This window comes from Lathamus discolor, chromosome 6, assembly GCF_037157495.1.
Source record: "Lathamus discolor isolate bLatDis1 chromosome 6, bLatDis1.hap1, whole genome shotgun sequence".
Classification (NCBI taxonomy): domain Eukaryota; kingdom Metazoa; phylum Chordata; class Aves; order Psittaciformes; family Psittacidae; genus Lathamus; species Lathamus discolor.
The window spans coordinates 83378104-83401895 of record NC_088889.1 but is presented as its reverse complement, the minus strand read 5'-3'; the positions used below and the strand labels follow the sequence as shown (position 1 = coordinate 83401895).

General features: G+C 40.6%; 2 protein-coding genes and 1 long non-coding RNA gene across 4 annotated transcripts in view; 1 reads left to right on the top strand and 2 right to left on the bottom strand.

The window, feature by feature from the left end:
- The window catches only part of LOC136016683 (uncharacterized), a 34206-nt gene extending 26919 nt beyond the window's left edge, over nucleotides 1-7287 (bottom strand). The window contains exons 1-2 of the long non-coding RNA XR_010613672.1: nucleotides 7099-7287; nucleotides 2022-2100 (exon numbers count right to left, since the gene is read on the bottom strand). This is a non-coding gene — a long non-coding RNA (uncharacterized LOC136016683). The remainder of the gene's footprint in view (nucleotides 1-2021; nucleotides 2101-7098) is intronic.
- GPRC5B (G protein-coupled receptor class C group 5 member B) lies at nucleotides 993-21901 on the top strand. 2 transcript variants are annotated; one of them, XM_065684263.1, is made up of 4 exons: nucleotides 993-1171; nucleotides 7079-8092; nucleotides 12564-12676; nucleotides 21173-21901. In XM_065684263.1, exons 2-4 carry the CDS (start codon nucleotides 7087-7089, stop codon nucleotides 21230-21232), a joined length of 1179 nt encoding a protein of 392 aa, XP_065540335.1. In that variant the 5' UTR covers nucleotides 993-1171; nucleotides 7079-7086; the 3' UTR covers nucleotides 21233-21901. The 2 variants fall into 2 exon arrangements, with proteins under 2 accessions (XP_065540335.1, XP_065540336.1); XM_065684264.1 differs by lacking the exon at nucleotides 21173-21901 and adding an exon at nucleotides 14037-16327.
- Nucleotides 8923-23792, bottom strand: part of IQCK (IQ motif containing K) — a 48643-nt gene continuing 33773 nt past the window's right edge. Inside the window, exon 8 of the mRNA XM_065684269.1 lies at nucleotides 8923-9127. Coding sequence (XP_065540341.1) covers nucleotides 9102-9127 — 26 coding nt within the window. The 3' untranslated portion in view covers nucleotides 8923-9101. The remainder of the gene's footprint in view (nucleotides 9128-23792) is intronic.

Genomic DNA, 23792 nt, shown 5'->3' with positions numbered 1-23792 from the left:
CCAGCTTCTCATTAGCTGTTTAACATAAAACCACAGATGCACAGTGCAGTGTGGCTGCCAGTCTCTGGTGTGTCTCACAAACATACTCGAATCACTTGAAAAAGCAAACAAGTTTTGCTGTTCATGAACATCACACACTGAAGCTGATGGTCCTTCACTTCCCCAACTGACTCCTTCTGGAGACTCTAGGAAACCCTGTCCTGGACAGAAGAGTTACATCTGTCTCAGAGTTGAACTGTGGAGAAGCTGGAAAGCTGGAGATGAGCTACATGCTGGGAGGTGGGAGGCAGATACCAAACAGATCCCAGCATCAACTTTTCAGGGCCTCATGCACTCACAGGCCTGCTCCTGTGTTTTGCTGCCTAAGCAGACTGTAAAATGTCCCTTGCACGATAAAGAGGCACTTCTCATTTTCCTCTCCCCAGCGCTGAGCTGCTGTCCAGGGCAGGTTGGACAACGTGCACTGGAAGTACGTTTAGTGAATGCATCCAGCCCATTGCAAACCCCCAGTTTTCACAGGGCTGCAAATCCTCTCACCCCTCAAGTCCCCGAGATGGTCAAGGTGTGCACACGCAGTGGCCCTGGGAGGTGATTTCCCAACGCACGCTGCCTGCACACAGGAATGCCTGCCCGATTCCGTGCCCGCTCACTGTGCTGTGTCCTGCCTTCCCGTCACCTTGCAGGAGCACGGAGAGCTGCCATCAGACCTGTGCCACTCTGCGCTCTCAGAGGTGTACGCGTGCCTCGCTGCACACGCAGGATGTGTGCGTGTGTGTGTGTGTGCGCACACTCGCACTGCCCTGGTGTCCCCTCCCGGCGGTGCAGCCGGGACCGCCGGTGCCAGGAGGGGTGCGCTGACCCTGCGGTCCAACCGGCGGCACCGCGCCGTGCCGCTCCGTGCCGAGGAGAGCCGAGCCGAGTCGGGGCGGGGCGGTGGGAGGGGGCTGGCCGCGGGGCCGTATCGCGGCGGGGCGGAGGGCGCAGAGCACGGCGGGCAGCGCACCGTACGGTATCGCACGGCACCGCGCCGCTCTGCTCGCCGCGCACCGGCGCCAGGCGCTCCATGAGCCGCCGCCGCCGCGGGGGGGCTCGGCGCTGCGCTCGCTCCCCGCCGCCGGTGCCGGGATGTGACTTGCGGCGGGCTGGCGGACAGAGCTGCAACAGCCAGCAGGTGAGTGAGCGGGCGAGCGGGCGGGGGGACCGGCCCCCGGTCCCCGCTCCCGGGGCTTAGTGGAGCCCTCGCCCGACTCCGCTTCGTGCCCTGCCCGCGGAATTAGCCCGGTGGCCGCAAGCAGACAACAGGCTGGATGGGGGAGTCCGGGGGGGATTAGGCGGGATATAGAGCAGGGCGGGGGGTTTGGAGCAGGGGCTGCGCGCCGCGGAGGGGAGTACGGCAGACAGGCGAGGAGGGGAGAGGAGTTCGGAGACAGGATGGGGGAAGAGAGCGGGGAGAGGCGGGGGAAGGAGAGACTGGGAAAAGAAACCCAAGAGAGAAATGAGCGAAGGGACAAAAGAGAGGAGGCTGGAGCGGGCTGCCCTCGCACGGGAGGAGGAGGAGGAGGTTGCAGGCGGATTAAGGGAGCACCGAGGAGGATGGGGCTGCCGGGCTCCGCGCCCTTCCACGGCCGGGGGTAGCCGCAACCAAGCCGGGCACCGTGCCGTGGTTCAACGGCGCGCTTCCCGGCGGGCGCCCAAGGGCAGCGGGGCCGGGCCGAGGGCAGAGCCTCCCGGTGGCCCCTCGCCGCCGCTGGTCGGTCCTTGCCGGGGGCAGCGGGACCCGCAGAAGGGCTGCGCGGCCCCAGCGCTTTTCTCTCCAGTCAGTAAAAAGCCCTGCGCCTGTATTAGCGCTCCCGAAGCCGGGCAGCGCTAAGATTAAGCACTTAGGTGAACCCTTTGTTTACACCTGGCCTAATGTTTATCCCGAGGCTAACAGGATTTCCTGCGTGCTGAACCTAAACACCTCGGCTGGTCATCATCTCTCTTAAGACTATCTACTGCTCGGTGATATGCATGCTACTTACCAGCAGTGAATGTTGGTGTTGAGGTGTTCTCTTGCTGCATCAAAAGAAACCAGGTGAAGGAAATCCATCTGTCTTGAGGCTGTGACATGAACAGAAACAATCTGAGAATTAGCAAATAAAAACATTGATTACTATCATTGATTGCTACCAGTAGTATAAGGAACATTAAGCATTATGGTCAGAAGTATCTGGGCGCGGGTGATGTACAGAATCTGACTGAAGAGCATTGTGAGCACCTAGAACATTAGAAAGATCATTTCATATTATATTCAGCATTGCAAAGTATTTATAAGTGAAAGCAGTGCTTTTTGTACATGTCCTTTTGGAGTGGAGTCTTGCTTTCTGTGACCGTGAGGCTGTACGGAGCATAATGTGTATTATTCTAATGCAGGGGATGTCTCAACCTCTGCTGTATTTTTGCATACAAAGCATAATTGCACTATTAATTATTATTCTGGAAGTACATCTCTTGAGTAGTCTGAGCTCAGTTTGGCGCTGCTGCTCTGTTATCAGTCCTGAAGCTCGTTCTTCAGATCTGATCAAAAGGAGCTGGCAGAGATCCCGTGCTGTGATTAATTCCTCCTCACTAGTGGCTCTCCACAACACTTCGTGGTGGGGGTGGTTTTCTGTCAGAAATTGTACAGTGAACCAGTCTTCTGCCTATGTGTGGCAGAGCAGGTTACTATTTGTGCTACTATCACTTTTATTTACTAGGCTGTTATTCTTCTTGGTGCTTGGAGGCATCTTCCTGTATCAGTTGATTAACATGAAGACTCAAAAAGGGGAACAAATAATACATCTAACCATGAATAGCCCCTTAAATCTTTGCGTGATTACAGATTTATTCTTTCTATATATTCTCAAACAGCATCTTTTTGACCAGATGATATTTGCAGTCAGAAGACTTTGACTGTTGAAAGCCTCATTGATTTTTAACCATGACAACTTTTTGATGACAGCTGTGAGATTTTCTGTTTGTGCTTAGTTGCTTGTAATTGTACTTTAAACCTGCTGGGGCAGCTTTGTGCCTGCAGTTTCTGTAGTGATTCTACACCAGGTAATGTAGAAGACTTCACTCTGTTGAAAACAGAGAGAAGATTGTGAATCAAAAATTGAGGACTGGATTTGGAAGCTGTCCTGCAAATTGTTTGCTGCTTTTGCCTGGAATGTGTGAGGCTTATTGGTTCATTTGATGTGCTTGTGATTGGTCTGGGTTTGGGTATATTGGCTTAATAGTTTTAATGAAATACAGTTTTGGAGATGGATTTTGGGGAAACAAAAATCTCAAGCTGATTTCCTCCTGTATGAACAGTTCCATTCAGCTATGTGGGGATATATCAATGTCACTTACTGTATCTGTGCTAGAAATCTGTGACATTGCTGTGTTACTGTCGCTGTAGCTGTCTGGTAATAGAAGTGAAGTGCCAGTCTAATAGAGTGCTGTTGTTACTACCGTCAGGTTGCATAACATTGCAGAGCTAATCTAGATATAGAGGTAAAAATACTACTCCTTTACAGCTGCTGATTTAGGTAACTATTGGTGGTAGTGTGCAGACAGAGGATTTTACTACAAAATCTTGAGACACACAGGACTCTGCAATTCTACCCCAGCACCAACTTGAGAAAGACACTATTTTAATAAAAACCTCATATTAAAGTATTTTTCCAAAACAACTTTTCTGGCAAAAAGATTTTCTATTTCCCCCTTGAATTATTGAATCTATGGCTTCAGCTGAAGTAGTGGTATTCCCTTGCCAGACTTGCATGTTGTAATGCAGTGTTTTCCCTTGTTTATACAACTGTCTGACTCGATGCTGAGTACCAGTGCTAGATGGAGGATTTGGGCTGGTATTATCACAGGGGTTTGGTTATTAACGCTGCCAGTTTTTACCTAATCAGGCAAAAATAAATAGTAAACAGGTTGTAAACATGGCTCTGTTGACAGCAGTGGTGAGGAAAAGATTCTTCGTTTGGAGATTTTAGGCTTGCAAGCTTTGGTGTGGATAGGATCTAGTGTTTAGCAAGACTTACTTCGTAGGAATACGATTTCAGGCCGAGAATACCTGGCAGTATAAGGAAGTATAGGTTAGCAGTCCTAAGGACTTCTTTGTCAGTACTACAGCTAACTAGGAGCTTTCTAAGAGAATCACTGTTCATCTCCATCAGTTCTCCCAAAAGTAATTTCACAAATGGAAGTAACTTGGGAAAACTCTTGAGTTGAACGTCTCTGCATTTCTGAACATGTATTTTGAATTCTCAATATATTTTATCACAGATTAATTCCCCCTTTCCAAAAGAAACTACTTCTTCATGGCAGGGGAAATACTAAAATTCACTAACCCTTCCTCCCCCTCTCCCAAATACTTCCAAATAGGAAGAGGAAACAAATGACGGGCTGACAATATGACTGCTTACCCATGCAGCGCAATCTCCATGGAAACAGACTGTCCTAGAATAGCTCAATCACATGAGGGTTACATGACATGAATAAAGTAACCAGAAAACTGGAAAATATCTTGGAACTGGACATACTTCCACTTAATTCATTACCCCTAGGTCTTTGGAGGATAGCTATAAACAAAGCTAGTATTGAAACTGATTTACTGCATGCATATCATAGTTTGTAAGTGATAGGACAGTGGAAAATTAACATGATCCTCACTTAAGGGCTCTTTATTGTTTCCAGTTTGGGGCAGCATTTAGAATGAATTTTGAGTGATTTTCCACATGATCCCTTCTTGAAATTGGTACCAGTGGTTCACAGCATTGCCTTAGTAGGTCCTGGTGGATTTCCTCTCTTTGTGTCAGCAGGCACTTACCATTTCACGCTTTCTGGGACATTTTGGGTATTCTAAAGAGTGAATGTGCTAGTTGAAGCAGGAACTGCCTGCGCACAGAAGGAATTGTAAAATTGCCTTCAGAACGTTTCCTTCTAATTAATTATGTACTCAAAGGGCAAGGAGATTTATTGAGTGTAACCATAATACCAAAATGAATACATTTCACTGATGATTAGTTTTCTGTCTGTAATGTCAGTATTTTTAACATGAGTGTTGTGACAGAGTCATTGAGAAACCTGTTATACATATGAGATACAAACAAGTAAATATTCTACCACTTCCCCATAAAATAACAGCTAGGTAGAAAAAAAAATAATCATTAGTCATTAGCTGCAGGTCATTGCATCATTAGAACACTGTGGCTCTTTCCACAGTGCAAGGATACTGTAATTTCTATGGGCAGGCACAGATCATCAATTACTCTTTTCGTGTTTGTCTCATCCCAGATTATGTTATTTGTTACAGTTTCTACTTCTGAGATGAAGTATTTGTTAATACGCTTTTTCTGTCTGCTGTGTGAATGAAAACCACAAAGTCGTTATGCATTTATATTAGTACATTTGCTGTCTTGGTGTCTCTAATAGGAAACTGCAATTTCCATCATACATCTCCTGGCGGAGACCAAAATAGCCATTGGTCATTGTACTGTGAAAGGGGAATGAACATCTGTTTGAAGATTGGGATCCCCAAGATGTAACTTTGGTCATTACAGAACTGTAATACACAGGAAGAAAACCTCTTGTTCAGAGCTGCAAGATACTCTGTGAGGTTTTGGCTAGTCTACATAAACAGGTTTTGTGTTGGTTATGACTGATGGTGATCAACACAAAACATCGCATTGTTACTTTAAACCACTTCCAATTCTCATTAAGTTTTTGACATTTTCATTAAATACATTTCTGACTTCTGAAACATCTTTAGATGTGCACTTAGGGCTGTTTGTCTAACTTACAAAAGAGGTACCAACAGTTTCTCTGCTTCTCGCTCTGTATCTCAGACACATCACATGAGCCACTGACTGACGTTACTGCTGGTGTATATGGTGCTTTTCTTCTGTATGGTCATACCATGCATATGGAAGTTAAACTGAACATTTTCACGTAGGCATGTTGCTCACATCAATGCACATAATCCTGCTGGAACCTCCAGCACTAACTGTGCAAGTGAAGGTTAACAGCGTCAGGTTTCATGTCTGGTGCGTGAGTGGGCACTTCAGACTGCCCTTATACGGCAGCTATTGCTGGGACAGATTGCTCGTGTAAAGGTTACATTTTTAATAGTCTCCTTTGCCATGCTTTACTTCATAAAAACAAGTGCCATAACATATATCTTTTTAAAGCACTTAACCCATGTTCTTCTAAAACTAAGTTGGGATTCGTCCAGACTTTTGGTCTTCATGGTTGTGTGGGATACGTTGTGTTCCTAGAGAGTTCACCATTGTTTGCTCTCTGGGTCAGGGAAGGCGATGCTCTGTTTTTTGTTGTTTGTTTCCTTTGAATGGCTTTAGATGTGCTAAGAAGCACAATGAGTCATTCATTTTTGATTACTTGATTGATGACACTGCATGTGTGCACCATTGTTACAGAAGATGGGATTTCTCTAGCCAACCATTCCCATTTGCAAATGCAATCTAATACCTGGGCTTTGGAAGAGGATGAAAGGAGTGAATACTGTAACTGCCTATTGACTGAGCATGAAAACAAGAATTTCCTTTATCAAAAAAGCACAAGGTTTATTCTCCTGGGACTATTCTATCCTTAAAAAAAAAAAAAAAAAATTTGACTCAGCCTTTATTCCAGTGAAAGGAGCAAGGCTCTGAGTGAAACTAATTCTGATACAACTTATGCTTGCACCACGCCCAGTGCAATTTACACAAGCTTTAAGCACCTGACTTTGAGCAATAAGGTACTCTAGATAATATATTATTTTGCAGCAGAACACAGAATTTCCTCCGGTTGCCTTTTAGGATATTAGCAGGGGCAGTGTTTGGAAGTGTTGTTTTCAATCAGTGCAAACACAGTAATGACTCAGTTGGCATTCAGAGCACAACAGGCAAAAGCAGCTTTCTGGGAGGGCAGCAAAGGGGACCCGGGGTAGGCTATTGCCAGCTGCAAAAACCCAGTAAACACAGGCTATTGAGACAAGCTGTGCTTCCAATTGCTGTGAAATCCTCCAAAGTGAACTGTAGCTAAGCAAACAAATATTTTGTTGTCTCAGACAGAAAAATGAAAACCTACCGAGCCATTGGGTTCTTCCTCCTCTTCGTGATCAGCTATGGCTCTTCTGAAAACTCAAGTACGTCTCGAGGATGTGGACTGGATCTTCTCCCTCAGTATGTTTACCTATGCGACCTGGATGCCATCTGGGGAATAGTGGTGGAGGCAGTTGCAGGGGCAGGTGTGCTGACCACACTACTGCTGATGCTGATTTTGCTGGTGAGGCTGCCCTTCATCAAGGACAAGGAGAAGAAGAGCCCCCTGGGAATGCACTTCCTCTTTCTTTTGGGGACTCTAGGACTGTTTGGGCTGACATTTGCTTTCATCATACAAGAAGATGAAATGGTGTGCTCTACCCGAAGATTTCTATGGGGAGTTATCTTTGCTTTGTGCTTCTCATGCTTGCTAGCTCAAGCCTGGAGACTTCGTAGACTAGTTCGCCATGGGAAGAGTCCATCTGGCTGGCATCTAGCTGGTGTGGCAATCTGCCTGATGCTTGTTCAGGTCATTATTGCAACTGAGTGGTTAATACTGACAGTTGTCAGAGATAACAAGTTGGCCTGCAGCTACGAACCAATGGATTTTGCTATGGCTTTGATTTACGTTATGTTCCTGATGGTATTTACCATGGGATTTTCTCTTTTCACTCTCTGTGGGAAGTTTAAGAAATGGAAGAAAAACGGAGTATGCCTCATTATAACACTTTTTTTTTCCATTCTGATTTGGGTAGCCTGGATGACTATGTACCTCTTTGGTAATGCTGAGCTAAAGAGAAGAGACAAATGGAGTGACCCCACTCTTGCTATTGCACTGGTGTCCAGTGGTTGGGTGTTTGTTATTTTTCACGCCATCCCAGAGGTTCACTGTACCATCCTTCCATCACAGCAGGAAAACACTCCCAATTATTTTGATACTTCACAGCCAAGGATGCGTGAAACTGCTTTTGAGGAAGATATACAGCTTCCTCGGAGCTACATGGAAAATAAAGCCTTTTCAATGGATGAACATAATGCAGGTAAGAATTTACTATAGAGGACTATATCTTTCTGTAGAAGCCAAGAAAATAGGCAGGGAAGCAATACAGAAAATACTTATGTTTGGTTAAAATGATTCTTCTGCATGTTGTTTTTCATTGAAAAACTGAACAATTTCAAATGCAAAGCCAAAACTGAAAGCCTACAAAAATCCACTGTGGGGAAAAAATAGCCTCTATTTTAAAATCATTTAAATAATATTTGTTGTCATTATTAGTTAACAACATTTAATATGAAATAGTTTCCAAAACCCCAAGAAAAAAATGAAGCAAATGTTCTGTTACAAAATGCTCAGCCTCTTGAGCAACAAAGTAATTATTATTAGTTGTATTTCCATTAAAATGGGATTTAGTGCCACTTTGTGACACTGGGGAGGGGGCGGGGGTAAAAAACTCAGAGTGGCATATAGACAAGTTCAGAGACAGTCTTTGTTCTTAATGTCTGAGCAGAATATGCACAGATAGAGGTTTTGAGGTAGTGGTTGCTTTCCTTGTCATTGCTGTTTGATGACCCATTGATATAATTCGCAATGATAGTGTTTTTGAGTGGTTGATGGAAAGGCCAGCAACAACTGGTTGCTTAAGAGATGCAAACCACTGCTGAATGCTTAACCCATGTGAGAAAATACACAGGGATGCTGATGTGAGCAGCAAAGGGAAGCACGAGCCAAACAGTGTTCTGTAGTGCAGGGTACAGTCTGGTGCTGTCCCACAGTTGGATAAAGGATTTTGTTACTAGTCACACTGGTTTTTATTCACTCTAATTGAGAAGCGTGGTGTCACAGCAATGTTCCCACATTGCTTTGGCAGCTCCCAAAAGGCACGTTGTCCAGGCACTTCACCTTCCTATTCATTTTTACGTATCTTTTATTTCCTCTGAGTTTGATGTTTCCTCTGGATATAGACCAGATGTGGAGGAAAACAGCACACTTGTCTGGCATGATGTCAGCTCAGGAAGGCGTTTTTCCTCTTAAGTATTTCAGCAGGAACTTTAAAGGTCTCCTTCTAGTACAGAAGCTTTGAACAGAAAGGAGTTAAGTTCTGTGAGTATATTCCAAGGGCAGTGGTAAAACAAGTGAAAAATCACATGGATAAAAGAATGGTTGTTTATTCCAAATGTTGCAGAGGCAGCTTTATGATGAAAAAGCACTCTTTTTTCCTTTTGGGTTTTTTTTTTAGTGTCCTCTATCCCCCATCACATTAATGGCACAGTAAGGTAACTGCAGTAGCTTCAGTGGAGCTATTTCTGACTAAAGCATGTCTAAGAACAAAACCAGATCTTCCACTCTGTATTATTCCCATTCATGCATAGACTTTAAAAAAGAGCTGGAAGCTCCTTTTTAATCTGATCATTCAGTGATTAAGTCTTTTAGTGAGATGAATAGATGCAAGATATCTATAAAATCATTATCATGTCTATTATAGTGCAATTTATGTTCTCTTTTAATCTATCTGAATCTTACATAGTACAATACAAAAAAGATTTTTCTTATCTTATGCCATTATGAATATTTTTCATAACAAATGCATTCCTATTCCTATCGCATGCGTGATAAGGATACATACATTTTTAATAAATCAAAACAGATTCATTATTCCTAAAGTGATTCTTCAAGTACAGACTTACAACGACAGGGTTTGGAGTCAAAACTTTCTAGTATGGTAGAGACTTAAAGTAAATACAAGTAGTAATATTCCAGGCATGTAGTATGGCTGCTGAAGTGTTAGTTGAAGTCAGATCACTATACTGATGGGTGTCAGTGGCTAAACAACTGGAATCTATTAGCAATTGTCTTTCTGCAGGTATGTAGAGAATGTTCTCTTCTTTTTTCATTTAATTAATCTCAATTAAAGAATTCATCATTAAGAGCTTAGAAATGAAAGGAAGGGCACTTGCTTCAATTATACTGAAGAATGATGTTTAAGAATGAAAGATCTACTAGTTGTAAAATTATGGAAGACATGGTAATCAGAAACCGCCTCTTGGTTCCCTGACTAATACTTGTTTCCAAAAGCAGTTAGGTTCCAACAGAAAACATGCTTGAATAAACATATTTTCAATTCTCATTATTTCCGTTAGTACTTGCATAAAGATGTTTAATAATTTTTCTCCTTTTTTTTTCTTTTAAAACAAGAAAAAAAGAAATATTTTAAGCAGCATTTTAAGAATCTGAACAACCTTTAAACTATGGTTCAAACAAGCGTATGTTCTCCTAGTCTCTTTCTTAGCTCCAAGTTATGCATAACAAGAGCTGCTATATTCCAGCAATATCATTAAGCATTTATAAAGCAAAATTATTTTAAAATCAGTTATTTAAACATCATTTCAACAACATATGATCTGGGATTTTAATATTCATGAGAGAGAAGTTGAAATATCTACGTGAAAGAGTTATTTCCATACTAGTGTCTTGTAAAAGTGTCGGTCAAGTATTTAGAAGCCCTGGAAAAAAGCAACTGGAAGTGCAGTACACCAGAAACAAACACCAATAGGACAGCTTCTGTAAGGCAAAGAGAATTTGCCTTATATATGACAAATCTGGATGTGCAATGCAGAATGCTACAGCTGTCAGGAAACCCAAGCCGAAGCAGCTCTGGTACTCACTGAATTTCATTTAATAACTTCTAGCACTGCAAGTCACGCTTGGATCCAATGCCTAAACCCAAAGTTAACAAAATACATGTGTAAAAAGGAGACTTTGACAAGACACTTGCTCAAATCTTGGCACTGTTTTTTCTTCTTACCTATACGTGCTCTGTGTAAGTAGATGCATTCAATAGTAATGGAAAAAGTACAAGGAAAAATGGTAAAACTGGTATGAGGAAAAAAAATCCACAGTGAGTATTTTGTCCATAAGCTTCGTCTCCGATTCTGATGTTTAAAGAATTTTAGACTTATTGCAGGAATAGGGAAGGAAAATTCAGCAATATGGAATTGAATTTACTGGCTCTTTAACTCTGAAATGACCATGGAAATTTTGTGTAAATACTTTAATGACGGTATGCATTCTAAAGAGATTTTTTTTTAATGTGTACTAGCAAATACCAGTGCAACCACTCGTGTTTAACGCACAATATGAAGCCAAACTGCAAAGAAAGACTACTACTAACCCCAAGATGGTTAAATGTAAAATAAAAAAATAATAATTCTAGTTTAGACATTTCCATCCATTATTCTCCCAGTGTTTTGCAACAATATCTGATTTCAAACTGTAGAGCGAGTGAGGGTCTGTGTGCATCTGAAGTCAACAACTGAGCATTTGCAGGGCTGGATTTCTACGTTTCTGTCCTAAGTCAATAGTGTCGCTCATCTCAGCGCACAACCCCCAAAGAGAGGACTGGCAGTGGACAGATAACAACATATGGCAGCAGGATCCATTTAAATCTTGTTCCACAGAGTGCAACTATATTAAATCCTGGCTTCATTAAAGCCTGTATTGAAATTCTTGTAAACTTCAGCTCATTCATGATTTCAACCAGAGTGTAGAACTGCCATTTGAATTAAATGTAAAAGAAATTCTTGCCCCAGGTGCCTGAACTAGGGGTGTTTCTATTTACCAGCTCACAGATGAGTATTGCCCATTGTAACCACGCTGGTCACACGGATAAATGCGCTCTGTTCCCTGGCCACATCTGAGTTCAGTGAAGCCATTATTTACCCTGAAGTAAAAAGAGAGTTTGTATGTACTAATCCCTGGACTGAGTTAGGGAGAAAGAAGCACATCCCTAGCTATGCATCTCTCTCATTCAGAATCTACATCTTGAATCCAAACTTGAGCTCAAGTTAATGGAGAGGCTTGTGTATTTCTGGTATAAACATTGAGAAGGACAATCAGTATCTTCTCTTTCGCTTCAGTCCTTCACCATGTTTAAGCTATTCAAAAGCAGTATTTACTTCATGTTTCTAGTTTCTCAGAGTAAATATAATCTGAAACATCTGGAAAATCCTTATATGCTAGTCATGCTGAAGTAATGCTCAGGGGGGTTGCGAACATGCTTACTGGCTCGAGCAATGTTTTGGATCCCTGTCCTCTGAATTTGATAGAAAGCAAAATGTAAGACCATTTTACTTAACCCCACAGTATCCAGACCAATACAGTAAGTGCTTTGCAAAATACACTGCGCAAGATACATCAAAGGTTTCGTACTTGAAGACTTTTAACTCCTATTGAAATGAGATGAAGCAAACTTCAACAATTTGCTTCCAATAAGCTTTTTCCAATTCCACAACAAACAGTTAAGTTTATGTAAAACTGATTCTTCCGAGATCCGTCCCCAACAATGTAAGAAAAACAGCTGTTGAAAAGCAATGTGAAAACTGGTATAGCATAGAAGTTAAAATTGGTGGCTGAGTTCCCAGTCACTAAACTGGAAGCAAGACACTTCATGATTTCGAAGGCAATGCACAGCATTAATTGTATTCCTAAAAACGATCTTTTTTTTCTAAATACAGCACTAAGAACAGCAGGATTTCGAAATGGCAGTTTGGGAAGCCGACCGAGTGCTCCTTTTAGAAGCAATGTTTATCAGCCAACTGAGATGGCAGTTGTGCTAAATGGTGGGACTGTAAGTATCAAAAATATGATAATTTAAGAGATCTTTGATATGCACTGGCATATACAACCACTGCTAACTAAAAACCTGCTTTAAGCTTATTCACAGCAGGGGGAAAAGCTTCACGTGAAAACTCTGGCAGCAAGTATGCATGTAATGCTTCCCTTCCCTCTAGAAAAGATGTAATTACAAAGTATTTTGCATTTCTTTACTTGGCCATTCACATCTTGCAGTGTAGCTTGAGTGAACCAAGTTCTTTGAGACTATATGTTCAATAGCCCTTTCAAATTAAATCTGTGTTAAGGTATTTAATATAACTATTAAGTGACACTATTTCTAACCTGTTTTTTTCTCAAGGTGATGTGAGTCAGGTAGATGTTTACAGGCCAGTACATTACTTTAAATAAGGATCACTGTTGCAGATAGTGCTGGTCTTTCACCTATCTTCCATTTTCTTGTAAAATATATGTAATTCTTCATAAGTAAATTACAGAGGTGTATGTCTCTGGAAAAGGGATTAATAAAAGATGAACAGAACATTTTAATGTTAATAGCATTGATTTTCCTTTCTTAGACAATAGTTTGGCATGCCGTTCTTTGATAGACCTGTTTTTCTGTAGCCTGGTGGTTGTAAAAATGGCTTAGTGATCTGATGCCAAACAGACGTTCTAAATGTTTTTCCCATGATGTGTAATTTATACTTGCAGACATTTCATATAGCAGACATACTGTTGAAAAAGAAGAATTTTCATCCCCGTATTTTTCATGCATACCTACATGCTTCTTAAAAATCTACCCATAAGCCAGTTTATACTCATATGACTTGGGTTTGCTTTATTTTGAATCATGAGCTGATTCCATAACTCAGCCTCTACATTTCAAACCAAATAATGTGAACTGATTGCAGGTCTCTTTTGGCTGATTTTAGTGAATGAGAGGGACTACATAGAAGGATTCTCCTGTAAGACAGTGGGAAACATATCGACTTAAATAAAATGAAAAGACTTGCGTTTTGCTGACAGTAATGAATAGCATGCTTGGATTCATCTATGCCTATGTTTTCTGATACCAGACTATGCAGCTCAGGGAAAAGGCTGAGAAGCTGGAGGATTTCTTTTGGGGTTGGGTTTTTGTTTGTTTTGCAGTAGACACAAAGCTTAATGGAGACAGTAAAATGAGAGATTAATGTGTGCATATAGTCATGGGTTTTACAGAGACGTGAATGCTCTGTATGGGTGTAAAGATGAGTTTGTTTGTATCCCTTTGTTGTGGAACTGCAGTCTGGAAAGCTGTCATATACATGTAGCATGATAACACTGATTTTTGAACAGACTAGATCTCTCAGTTATGGGTTTATTATCCTTATTTCCAGATACCAACTGCTCCGCCAAGTTACACTGGACGACACCTCTGGTGAAAGGCTGTAGGGAGTAAGAATCCTTATTGCAGATGTTGTCCCCTGGCAATGTGTCTTTGAGGGAGGAATCCGTAACAGTACCAGAACAAAGCAACAAACCATCCAGGATCTTTCGAAATCCTACAGAGGATTTTGTCTAAATGTGAACACCATTGAACTAATAAGATAATTGCAAAAACAAAATTGGAAAACTGAAGCTGAATCTAATTTAAAATAGCAGTAGGCACACCTGAAATTGGAAGAGAGGGATATTGTATTCTGAAATGATATTCTCTTGTCTGTAACTAGTGTGCGAGGCAAGCCTGCTTTTGCTGGTTGCCAATTGCTTGCAAGATACCCTCCTCTCACCTAAACTTAGTTCATGTTGCCACAAGAGATTGCCACTACAGCATGAAAACATGCCGGATTTCTTTCCATTTCGCTCCTTTTCCCTTCATTTCAAACGTCATGAGAAGTTACCTTGTTTGCTTCATTATCTAGCTGTTCTGTACAGTCACGTAGCATAGTGTGTGGATAAGCATTGTCACTCTGTGGCAACTAAATTACCATTACACTGTAGGCCGATACTCTTTAAAAAGCTGGTGTAGGAAATGCAGTTCTGGAGGGATGAAAGGTCTATGTATGTTTCAAGCAAGTTATGGAGCTTCTTGAGGCAGAGAGAAAAAGCATAGGTCCAGCACAGAGGCAGCTCTCCTTGGCCACATGGGACAGATTCCTGGTTATTCCAGCCTCAATCCTGGGTGCAAGGAAAGAGCCGAATGCTCTCACGTCTCCTACAGACGAAGCCATGAAGCGAAACTATGGAAGGATGTACTCTTGCAAAGACTTAGCTGGGGAGAGAATGTGTGACTCAAGTTTTCCAGGAGGAGTTCATTGTGATGGTGGATTAAAGGCAACCCACTGTACTGCCCAAGCCAGCCTGTTCTGAGTGCTGATGGTGCCAAGCAGGACAGCAGTGGCAGCTAAGAAGCACTGACCACCTTTCAGGAGAAACTCAGCAGCAGATAGGGTCAAGACCTTCCTTTCTAATCCCTGTTCGTATGAGTAGTCCCCTTGACTGCAGCTGTTTGTGCATTTCAATGTGGTTGTGCATTTTAGTGCCTAGCTAATAGAATCTCCGTGCTGGAGGTGGTTTGTTGTTGTTTTTGTTTTTTTAAGGTGGTTTCTTCCCTACTCCTCCTCCTTCCCTCTACCTTTTTGGGTTGATAGAAGGCAGACTTTCTCAAAGCTTTTTATCTTTGCTTTTTCCAGGTTATTTAAAAGGTTCCCATTGCCCATTGTTTGTGCCATGGTTTTCATTATGTTTAAGCAATCATTCCTTTATTTAACATTTAATGCATATCGGACATTAAAAACATCATTGTATCCTCACTGTTTGGCCAATGTTAACCCTAGCTTTTCTTGACACTAAAAGATAATTGTTTTTACTTGAGGGCATGGGAAACATATAACAATTAAACTTTGCATATGCTGTAATAAAAATATATATTTTCAAACTAAAAATAATATAATGTACAAATAACTGAATAACTTGGTAGCTTCACAGACAGAAGTTACTTGCTGTATACTGCAAAAGAAAGACAAGCTTTTTATTTTTCAAGAGTCTTCCTGATTCTTCATGTACCTCCATTTCTACTGAATTAGGAACCTAGTCCTGCAGACTTGTACTCCCACCGGTAGTCCCATCAACACCAGTAGGTCTACATACAGGTACAGAGGCTGCAAGACCAGTCCCTAAGTGTTGCACACAGATATAGATGTATATATATATAGAGAAAAAATATATATTGCCATTCTTGCCATGATCATCTTATGGGGTTTTATTTCAAAGCCCTTCTGTTCCAGAAGCAATGTTTTTCTGTCATGCATGAGTAAAGGAGTATGTTAGCTCCCCCCTGCCCTTCTCGCCTCGAGGCAAAGGAAGCATGTGCTTGGTTTTGGGATTGCTTATTTTATTTTGTAAGTAACTAGATGGCCTTAGCAACCAAGTAGGGTAGGGGTGGATATTGCATGCTATCCAGTGATTTAGAAATACATTTTGCTTGCTTTAAGCAAAACTTTGATCAAATAAGATAGTATTTAAAATAATAATAGTTACCCAGAAGATGCATCATTTGGAACAACAAAAAAATCTATTACCATCACTTGCCTGCAGAAATTTGCCTTTAAAAAACAATTACCCCCCCCCCCCAAACAGGATCATAAAACTCTATGGTAAAAACATATAAGATGACCATGGCATAAATGGTAGGACAGCTTTCTTTTCAAAAGTTTATCATGCTACAACCAAGATTAATGAATTACAATGTGCATTTTACAGACCTTGGACAAAATTGTACAACATATATTTATCTTAAACATTTTTTATTTTCCTAGATGTGACTGAATTGATAGAGTTCCCAGTCCTGCTCTGACAAAGTTGTTTGGCATTTGAGGCCTATACAAAGATAGGGCCAGATCCTACAAGCTCCCATGGCTAGTCTCATTGGGTTAGTCATGTGGACTGTTCATAAAATTAAAAGTTAGCAGGATTGGGTTTAATTTGTGGTGGTGAAGGTGTGGCAATAGATTAGGAGGGTCTTTATTTTCCAATTTCATACAATTAGTAATAAGCAACTTTTTTTGTAAATCACTAGTCTGTGATGTAAAAATGCCCCAAATAAAACTGTAATTGAAGAAAGCACCTTTATGTTAACTTGTATTTTTGTTACAGTATTTACTTTTGCCTTTTATGAAAGTTACCTAGAATGTAGAGCATCTGTGAACAACATAATAAGTAAGTAAGCACAAGCCTTTCACAGTTCAGTTAATTATAATTAGCTTTTATACTATAAAAGCTACTATGTTCTCCCTTGATGGTTATGTGCTCATGATATTCCCATGCAGGAAAATGAAACCATAAAACATCTGATAAAACTACTACTACCAATACAAGATTTATAACAACTGGGATTTGATCAGTGGCTGGAAAAAAGGTCAAAGCTGTATTTTAGAGATCCTGTCTGCCTTCAGATGAGTTGAGGGAGTTTGACACTTGCCAGAAAACATGTAGTATTTTAAAAAGAAGACTCTCAATACATACGGTTGTTTATAGTAACAAGGTACACGAACTACTATAGAATTAGATGTTTCTGGTTTTAGTCTAAACACAGGCATCTTGGTTGGCTTTGTTCAAGCTTGATGTCTTAGGTTCTAACCAAAGGCCACGCAAAAGGGAGCATTGTAGCTTTTATAATAAAACAATTGGACTATTCTACCAACTTACAGGATTACAAAGCAGGTGCTTTTTATTAATTGATGAGAGCTGAAGCTCATTTTTGATAGATAATATATATTTATTAAATGTATTAATGTGTGTTTTATAACGTACCCTTTTTTTCCGCTGATTGTTGCATACTGGTATCTTATTAAGTACATCGTTAAAGGATTTTCAAGACAATCAATGTGTAACATGATGACTGTACATAAGTATACAAAACTACAAAGGTTGTAAAGCATGGGCAAATGTTTTATTTTCAAAATGCTGTTCTTAATGAGAATAAAGGCTTTACTATTTACTTACAATGCTTGTGTTAACTTGGGGCTAAAATCTGCCTAAAATGTTTCTATTTCAGTAAACTAATGGCACCATCCTGTGTGTGCTACCGTGAGTGCAATTCTGCAATATAAGCTAAGTTAAACTGAAGGAAACTGGCTCTCAGAGGCTAGGGCCACATTCCCATACTTACCCTTAGCTCTGGCACCTATCAGACTCACAGTGAGCCAGTAAAGGAGCTGCACAGCCAAACTCTTAACACGAGCAGGGATTTTTTCTCTTCCCAGTTGGCTCAGCAGTTTCCTGTACTGGCTCAATTGCTAGTGCTTGTGAAAAGGAGGGGAGAGGATCATACAGCTGGGGTTGAAGAATGCAGATTGAGAGTTTTTCTTAAATGGTTTGATTTTCCTGATCTGGTGCAACAACCAGCACCACCAACCAGGAAACTAATGAGGGCAGGTACTGGCATAATACTGAAGACAAGGTCCACGTAAGTGATGGAAGAAATCTATGTTGAACCACAGAAACAGCTAGGGGCTACCCATGATTTATCATCCTTTCATTACAAACAGCCAGACCTTTGATTGACTTGCATGGAATTAGTAGTAGAACTTGCAAGTATCTTCTCTAATTATGGAATTAGAAAGGCCTAAATAGGTCTCTGCTCGACAAGACTGAGTTAAAAAATTAGTGAGGACTCCTTAGCCCCAACCTGATCTTTATTCTGCTTGCACTTTATGTAAGTATGTACACATAAACAAGATCACTGAAAATGCTCTCACTGTAATCTTAATTCTACACTTTCTCAGCACATGTGCTAAGTGATAACAAAAGGGCCTTTGACTTTTCTCCCCTGCAGAAATGCAGAGCAACCCTCACTCATTGCTATCAGTTGGAATTAGAGTGGCAAAGCCTTCCTGAAGTTAGATGAGTTAGGAGCAGAGCCTGGATTTGTGTAAACTGTCACAGCTCTACACAAGACAGTGAAGCTACTTTGTTTATACTAAAGGAAGAATTTTGCCTTAGTTTTAAAACTTGCCTGCATGTGGGTGTAACCCCATTTGTTACATCTTGAGTTCTGTCCTTATCAGAAAAGCTTGCACAAGAGCATTCAGAAACATAGACTCAATATTTTTGGCTAAATGTGCACAATTCCATCTGGTTTAACAGAATTATGCTCGCTTTGACTAGGGCTGAATTTTGTCTTGGCATGCTCAGTCCTTATATAATCACCCTTTGATTTATAACACCTCACATGTAGAAGTAAAACTGTGATGCTAAGAGCCTTTCTAAATCAGCACCACAAAGTTAGAGCCCATGAACTTTCCGTTTTGTGATATTGGTGAGAAAACTAAAATTGAGATGTTGAATCACTTTGTGTCTGGTCTCCTAAGCCTTCCAATTTGCTTCCCACTGCAACCACATAAAATAAAACATTACTTAACTTTCCAAAACAGCCACAGAAACCAAACAAGCAAACATCCATACATCCACAACAAACACTGCTGTTCAATAAATAATATTAATGAAAAAGCCACCCAACCCAACAGACCTATTTCTTCTGTGCATGGCATTTTTTTGACACAGCTTCAGCACTGAGATACTTGCACACCGTTCTCAGTGCCATCTGTGGGAGTCCTGAATGTGTAGCCAAGGGCAGAGTTGTTTGCTACTAAGAAGTTACTGGATTGTAAAAAAAATTAGTGAAAGAAGCTCTTTGAGGTTTTTGATTTGAAGAATTTTCAATTAAAAGTCAGCACTGAAGTCATACAGTTCACCTAGTATATAAACATCTTTTTTGTCATTTAGGACAACAAGCAAGGTCAATAAAGAATAGTTTTTCTATGTCTCAGTGGAAAGAAGAATGTTATCCATGTGATTGCAAAGGGTCTGCCAAATGGGAAGAATCAGTCAAACAAAGAGCACAGGGTTGCTCTCTGGAATAAACAATTCTAAATGAACAAAAGCTCTACATAAAAGTAGAATGTCCCACCCCCTACTGAAAGCTGTTTTCAAAGCTCTGTATTCTTTCAGAATGCTGTAATACAGATTAACCTAATGTTTTTCTTCTGCTGATACAACAGTCTGGTTCCTCGGTCTACTTCTGTGATTTCAGCTGTCATATTTTGTTCTTAATATTTTTGTATTTTACAAACTGCCTTTTAACTTATACAGATAGAAATCTGTTTTTATACTCCCTACCCTTCAGAAAATGCATCTGTACCATCCACCTTTTACATCAAGCAATTTATGTATATAAGTTATGCTAGAGGCAAAGGAGGCCAAATAAGCCCCCAGAATCCCCTTTTGGCTATACAGTTTCAGGAGAGCTTACCTACCCTTTCAAGGCACGCACCCTTAACCCAACAAACTCAATCCTCTTGGTATGTGCCTGGAATACTGGGATGCAACAGACACATGTGCTAATTTAAGGTGCTCAATGTGCTACCAACCTGGAAGACCTCAGCTCATTGAAAACACACAGGAAAAGTGATGTATGAGGAACATAGACAATACCTTAGAAACCCAAAATATGACTGCAGTGACAGGATATGCCCTATGTTCTACAATGGTCAAGGCAGTACCTGTCCAGTGCCTTGCTGGCACAAGACCCTTCTTGATTTTAGGGCTTTTGTCCGTACAGCTGTTGAGGAATAAAATCAGAGTGGGTTAAATAACCCATAAGACTATGAACATCCCATGTACAAAATACTAACTACTGCATTGGATTTTATCTAATATGCCTAAGATTCCATAAGAACTACAACAAGTTCAAACCCCCCCAAAGCTCACACACACTGTCCCACATTAAAATGAGGAAGTTTTAGGTAGCTGCTAGCAGTTCTTTTAGTCAGGAGTGCTCATGTCTTACCATAACCTGTGTTACTTAAGCATAACAATTTCAAATCACATCACACTAACCAGGAAGCACAGGTTGTCAGCATGAATCTGGAATTCAGACAGTTACTGAAATAGTTTTTGACATAACCTTGCTTCCTATGCAGATAGAAAAGTAAGATGTCCTCAGGATTCAGCTAAGCTGGTAAGAAGCTGCCTGGCTAAGTCTTCTCACTAGAAATTTCCATTGGAAATTGTATTTTTCAGGCTGTGACACTTCAAACTGAACTAACTTGCTTAAAATATTTGGAAATTCCCAAGGAATATGTTTAGTTTGTATATTAGCATTGCTCCTGTGAAGTTTAGAACAATTTATATCAACTCGTAATCCAGCCCATTTCTTTCTGACAGCATGTATCTAAACCCAATGAATAGTGTAAATGTCAATATGAACAAGTAGCTTACAACCATGCCATTCATATGCTGAATTTTAACAACTGCAAGCTTAGGAGTCCTGTCATTCCTTCAACAGAGAAATAGAAAGACCCATTTCTAGCTTCAGTTGCATTTAAAAAATAATGAAAGTTGAACTTTAACAGCACAGTTCCCATTTTATCCCTCTATGTCCCTTGTCACTGTGTGCAGTTATGCTGGCAGATTCCTACCATGGCAGAGCTGCGATTCTATTGCAATGGAGACAATTTCTTTTTCTTCACAGAGATTTCCTGCATACTGGGGAAGGGCGTATGGACATAACGGGGCAGAACAAACTGCCTGAGGATTGCAACTGTGCACTGCTGCCAGTCTCAGGGAAGTGCCAAGAGAACCATTTTCACAGGAGGCTGGATCCAGCTCCCATGAAAATTACAAACATCTTAACAATCAAGATATTTGTGTAACAGAATGTGTGAAAATTACCTACAGAGAATGCATAATCACTAACGTAAGGAGGTGCTATGTAAGATCTAAATAGAAGTAATGCAATCATGATCATTGGCAGCATGATCACAGTATTGCATACAGTTTTAAAACATCAGCTCCTGTTTTAAGTCCTGAGACAGAGCAACTGAGGCCCTTAAGTGCTATGACAGTGTAAGTTAAAAACCCCTGACATCTCACTTCCAGTATTAGCGCTTCTATCTATATAGGTCATATAGTTTCTACTCTCAAGACAGTTGAATTTGTTAGCACTGTTTCAGTCTCATTAATCTTATTTTTTAATACAGAGCGAACCTGATTAAACTATACTTTAGTCGTGTGTTCTAAATCATAGGACAGTATAACCATTGCTACAATAACAAGCACTAGAGAAGACTGATTAATTTCCTTGGGAGTGTGCTGGGGGTTGCTCTGAGGAGGTTAGCACAACTGTTAAGTGTTATTTTTGACTTGCTACTCCTACTACAATAAAGTTATCCATTAGTTTGTCTGCCACATTCCTTGGAAATGCAGCTCATTTGATGCCGTTTCTCATGTATGTGTCGCAATGTGGAGGCACAGGGGATGGCTAAAGGAGGCTTTGAATGCATTTGGATGTACTGTTTTGGTTAGCTCCTGGGAGTGGGATACTCAAAACTGCAAAACTCCTATTAGACATCTGAGGATTGGCCTTTGTTCTATTTACACATGCATTAAATTCAAACATCTTTACCACCTATTCTGGATAATAGACACAAATTTCCCTCATCGTAATGCACAGGACTGGCGTTCTGGTTTGAGACTTAGTTGTTTCAGCATAAAAGGGAACAAACTGACCTACTTTGTACACTACTCTATAATAGAACTGGTTTGTGGCAGTAGCTTATGAAAGGTTTATATACTCACACTGTTTTGTTTAAATAATAAGAAATATGAGAATGACATTTAGTAATTTAAACAGTTGAAAACAGTAATGAAAAATACCATAGACCCAGACAGTAAGAAGATGAAAATCCATTAAAGAAAATCTATTGCAATAACTTATTAGCAAGGGCTTATTGTAAAATATATATATATAGAAAGGAGTTTCATCCTCACCTCCCAATGAAATGCCAAAGAAGCCTGAACATGAAATTGGAGCCACCAGCCATCTTTCTGAAATAAGACCTGACTTTTAAAGAAACAGCTCTTTATAAAGCCTAGATAATTTTAGCCTCTTACTACTAGAAGTCAGCACGTATGCAAGCATCAGTGAAACCTTTCACTTCAGGAAATCTTCAGTCACCAGTGATAGGAAAATGATGTCTTGAAAAAAGGTTTATTAAACAGACAAATAAAATAATAAACCGGGAATAGTGCCCATAGACATTCCTTCTACTCATGGATCTGGAACAGAACTGTCCGAGGATCACTCATCAGGAGAGGCTTCTGCAGAATGGATATATAAAAGTGATAGGACAAACCTAATTCTCCAAATCAGCAACAGAGTTTGTAAAATGCTCAGTCTTTCCTCCATGACTTTAGAGAACAAACAATTTCAGGGCATTTTCTAGTTCACTTAGGACCAGATTAGGGAAGCAAGAGCTGACATTGGGACTTCCAAACACCAACATGCAGTAAGGCAGATGGGGAAAAAGATGGCTGAAAGAATTTGTCCAATGCACCATGCTTTCCTAGTATTTTGACAGAAAGATTAAGAGTTCATTTGGATATATCTGGATGGCATTTTACAACTCAGGGTCTACAAAGAGAAAAGAAATATTGGAAGATACAAGCATTAGGCTAGATGAAGAACTGACATGAACACCTGAGACTAGGAGAGAACAAACTACATAGGATTAGATGTACTGGGTAGCGTATGGCTACTGATTATGCAAGTGCCCTCCAAATCACACAGTGATCTGAGATTCATGAAGAGACAGGCACAGAAACACAACAGTTGAGGGAAGAAAACTCTCAGCTGACAGAAAGGTCCAGTATAAGGGCAACCAGCCCATCCTAAGTACATCTGATTAATGCAGGCTTTTTCCATGAAACAGTCAACACAGAAAAAGAGAATGGTGAAAACAGAAAGAACTGACCAGAAATGAAGAGAAACCATTCCAGAGTGGCAGCTCCTCAGCAAAAAGCATTTTGGGCTTTACAGGCAGAAGCCAACATAGGCAGAAAACCAGAACACCAGATTTGCTGGGCAGCTTCATGAAACCTGCATTTACACCCATTAGCCCCTCCTGTTTCTGAAATGTTTCCTGCTTGCAAAATATGATAGGTTCTGTAGTCATGAAATTTAAACTCTGACACAGACTAAAACAAGTGATCAGGTAAAAAAAAAGGAACAGTTACATTGAAAGAGTATATATACTATATATAACCTAAGTGGTTAATGCCGCTGTCTGGGTTTAAAGGGAAGTCTGGGGCAA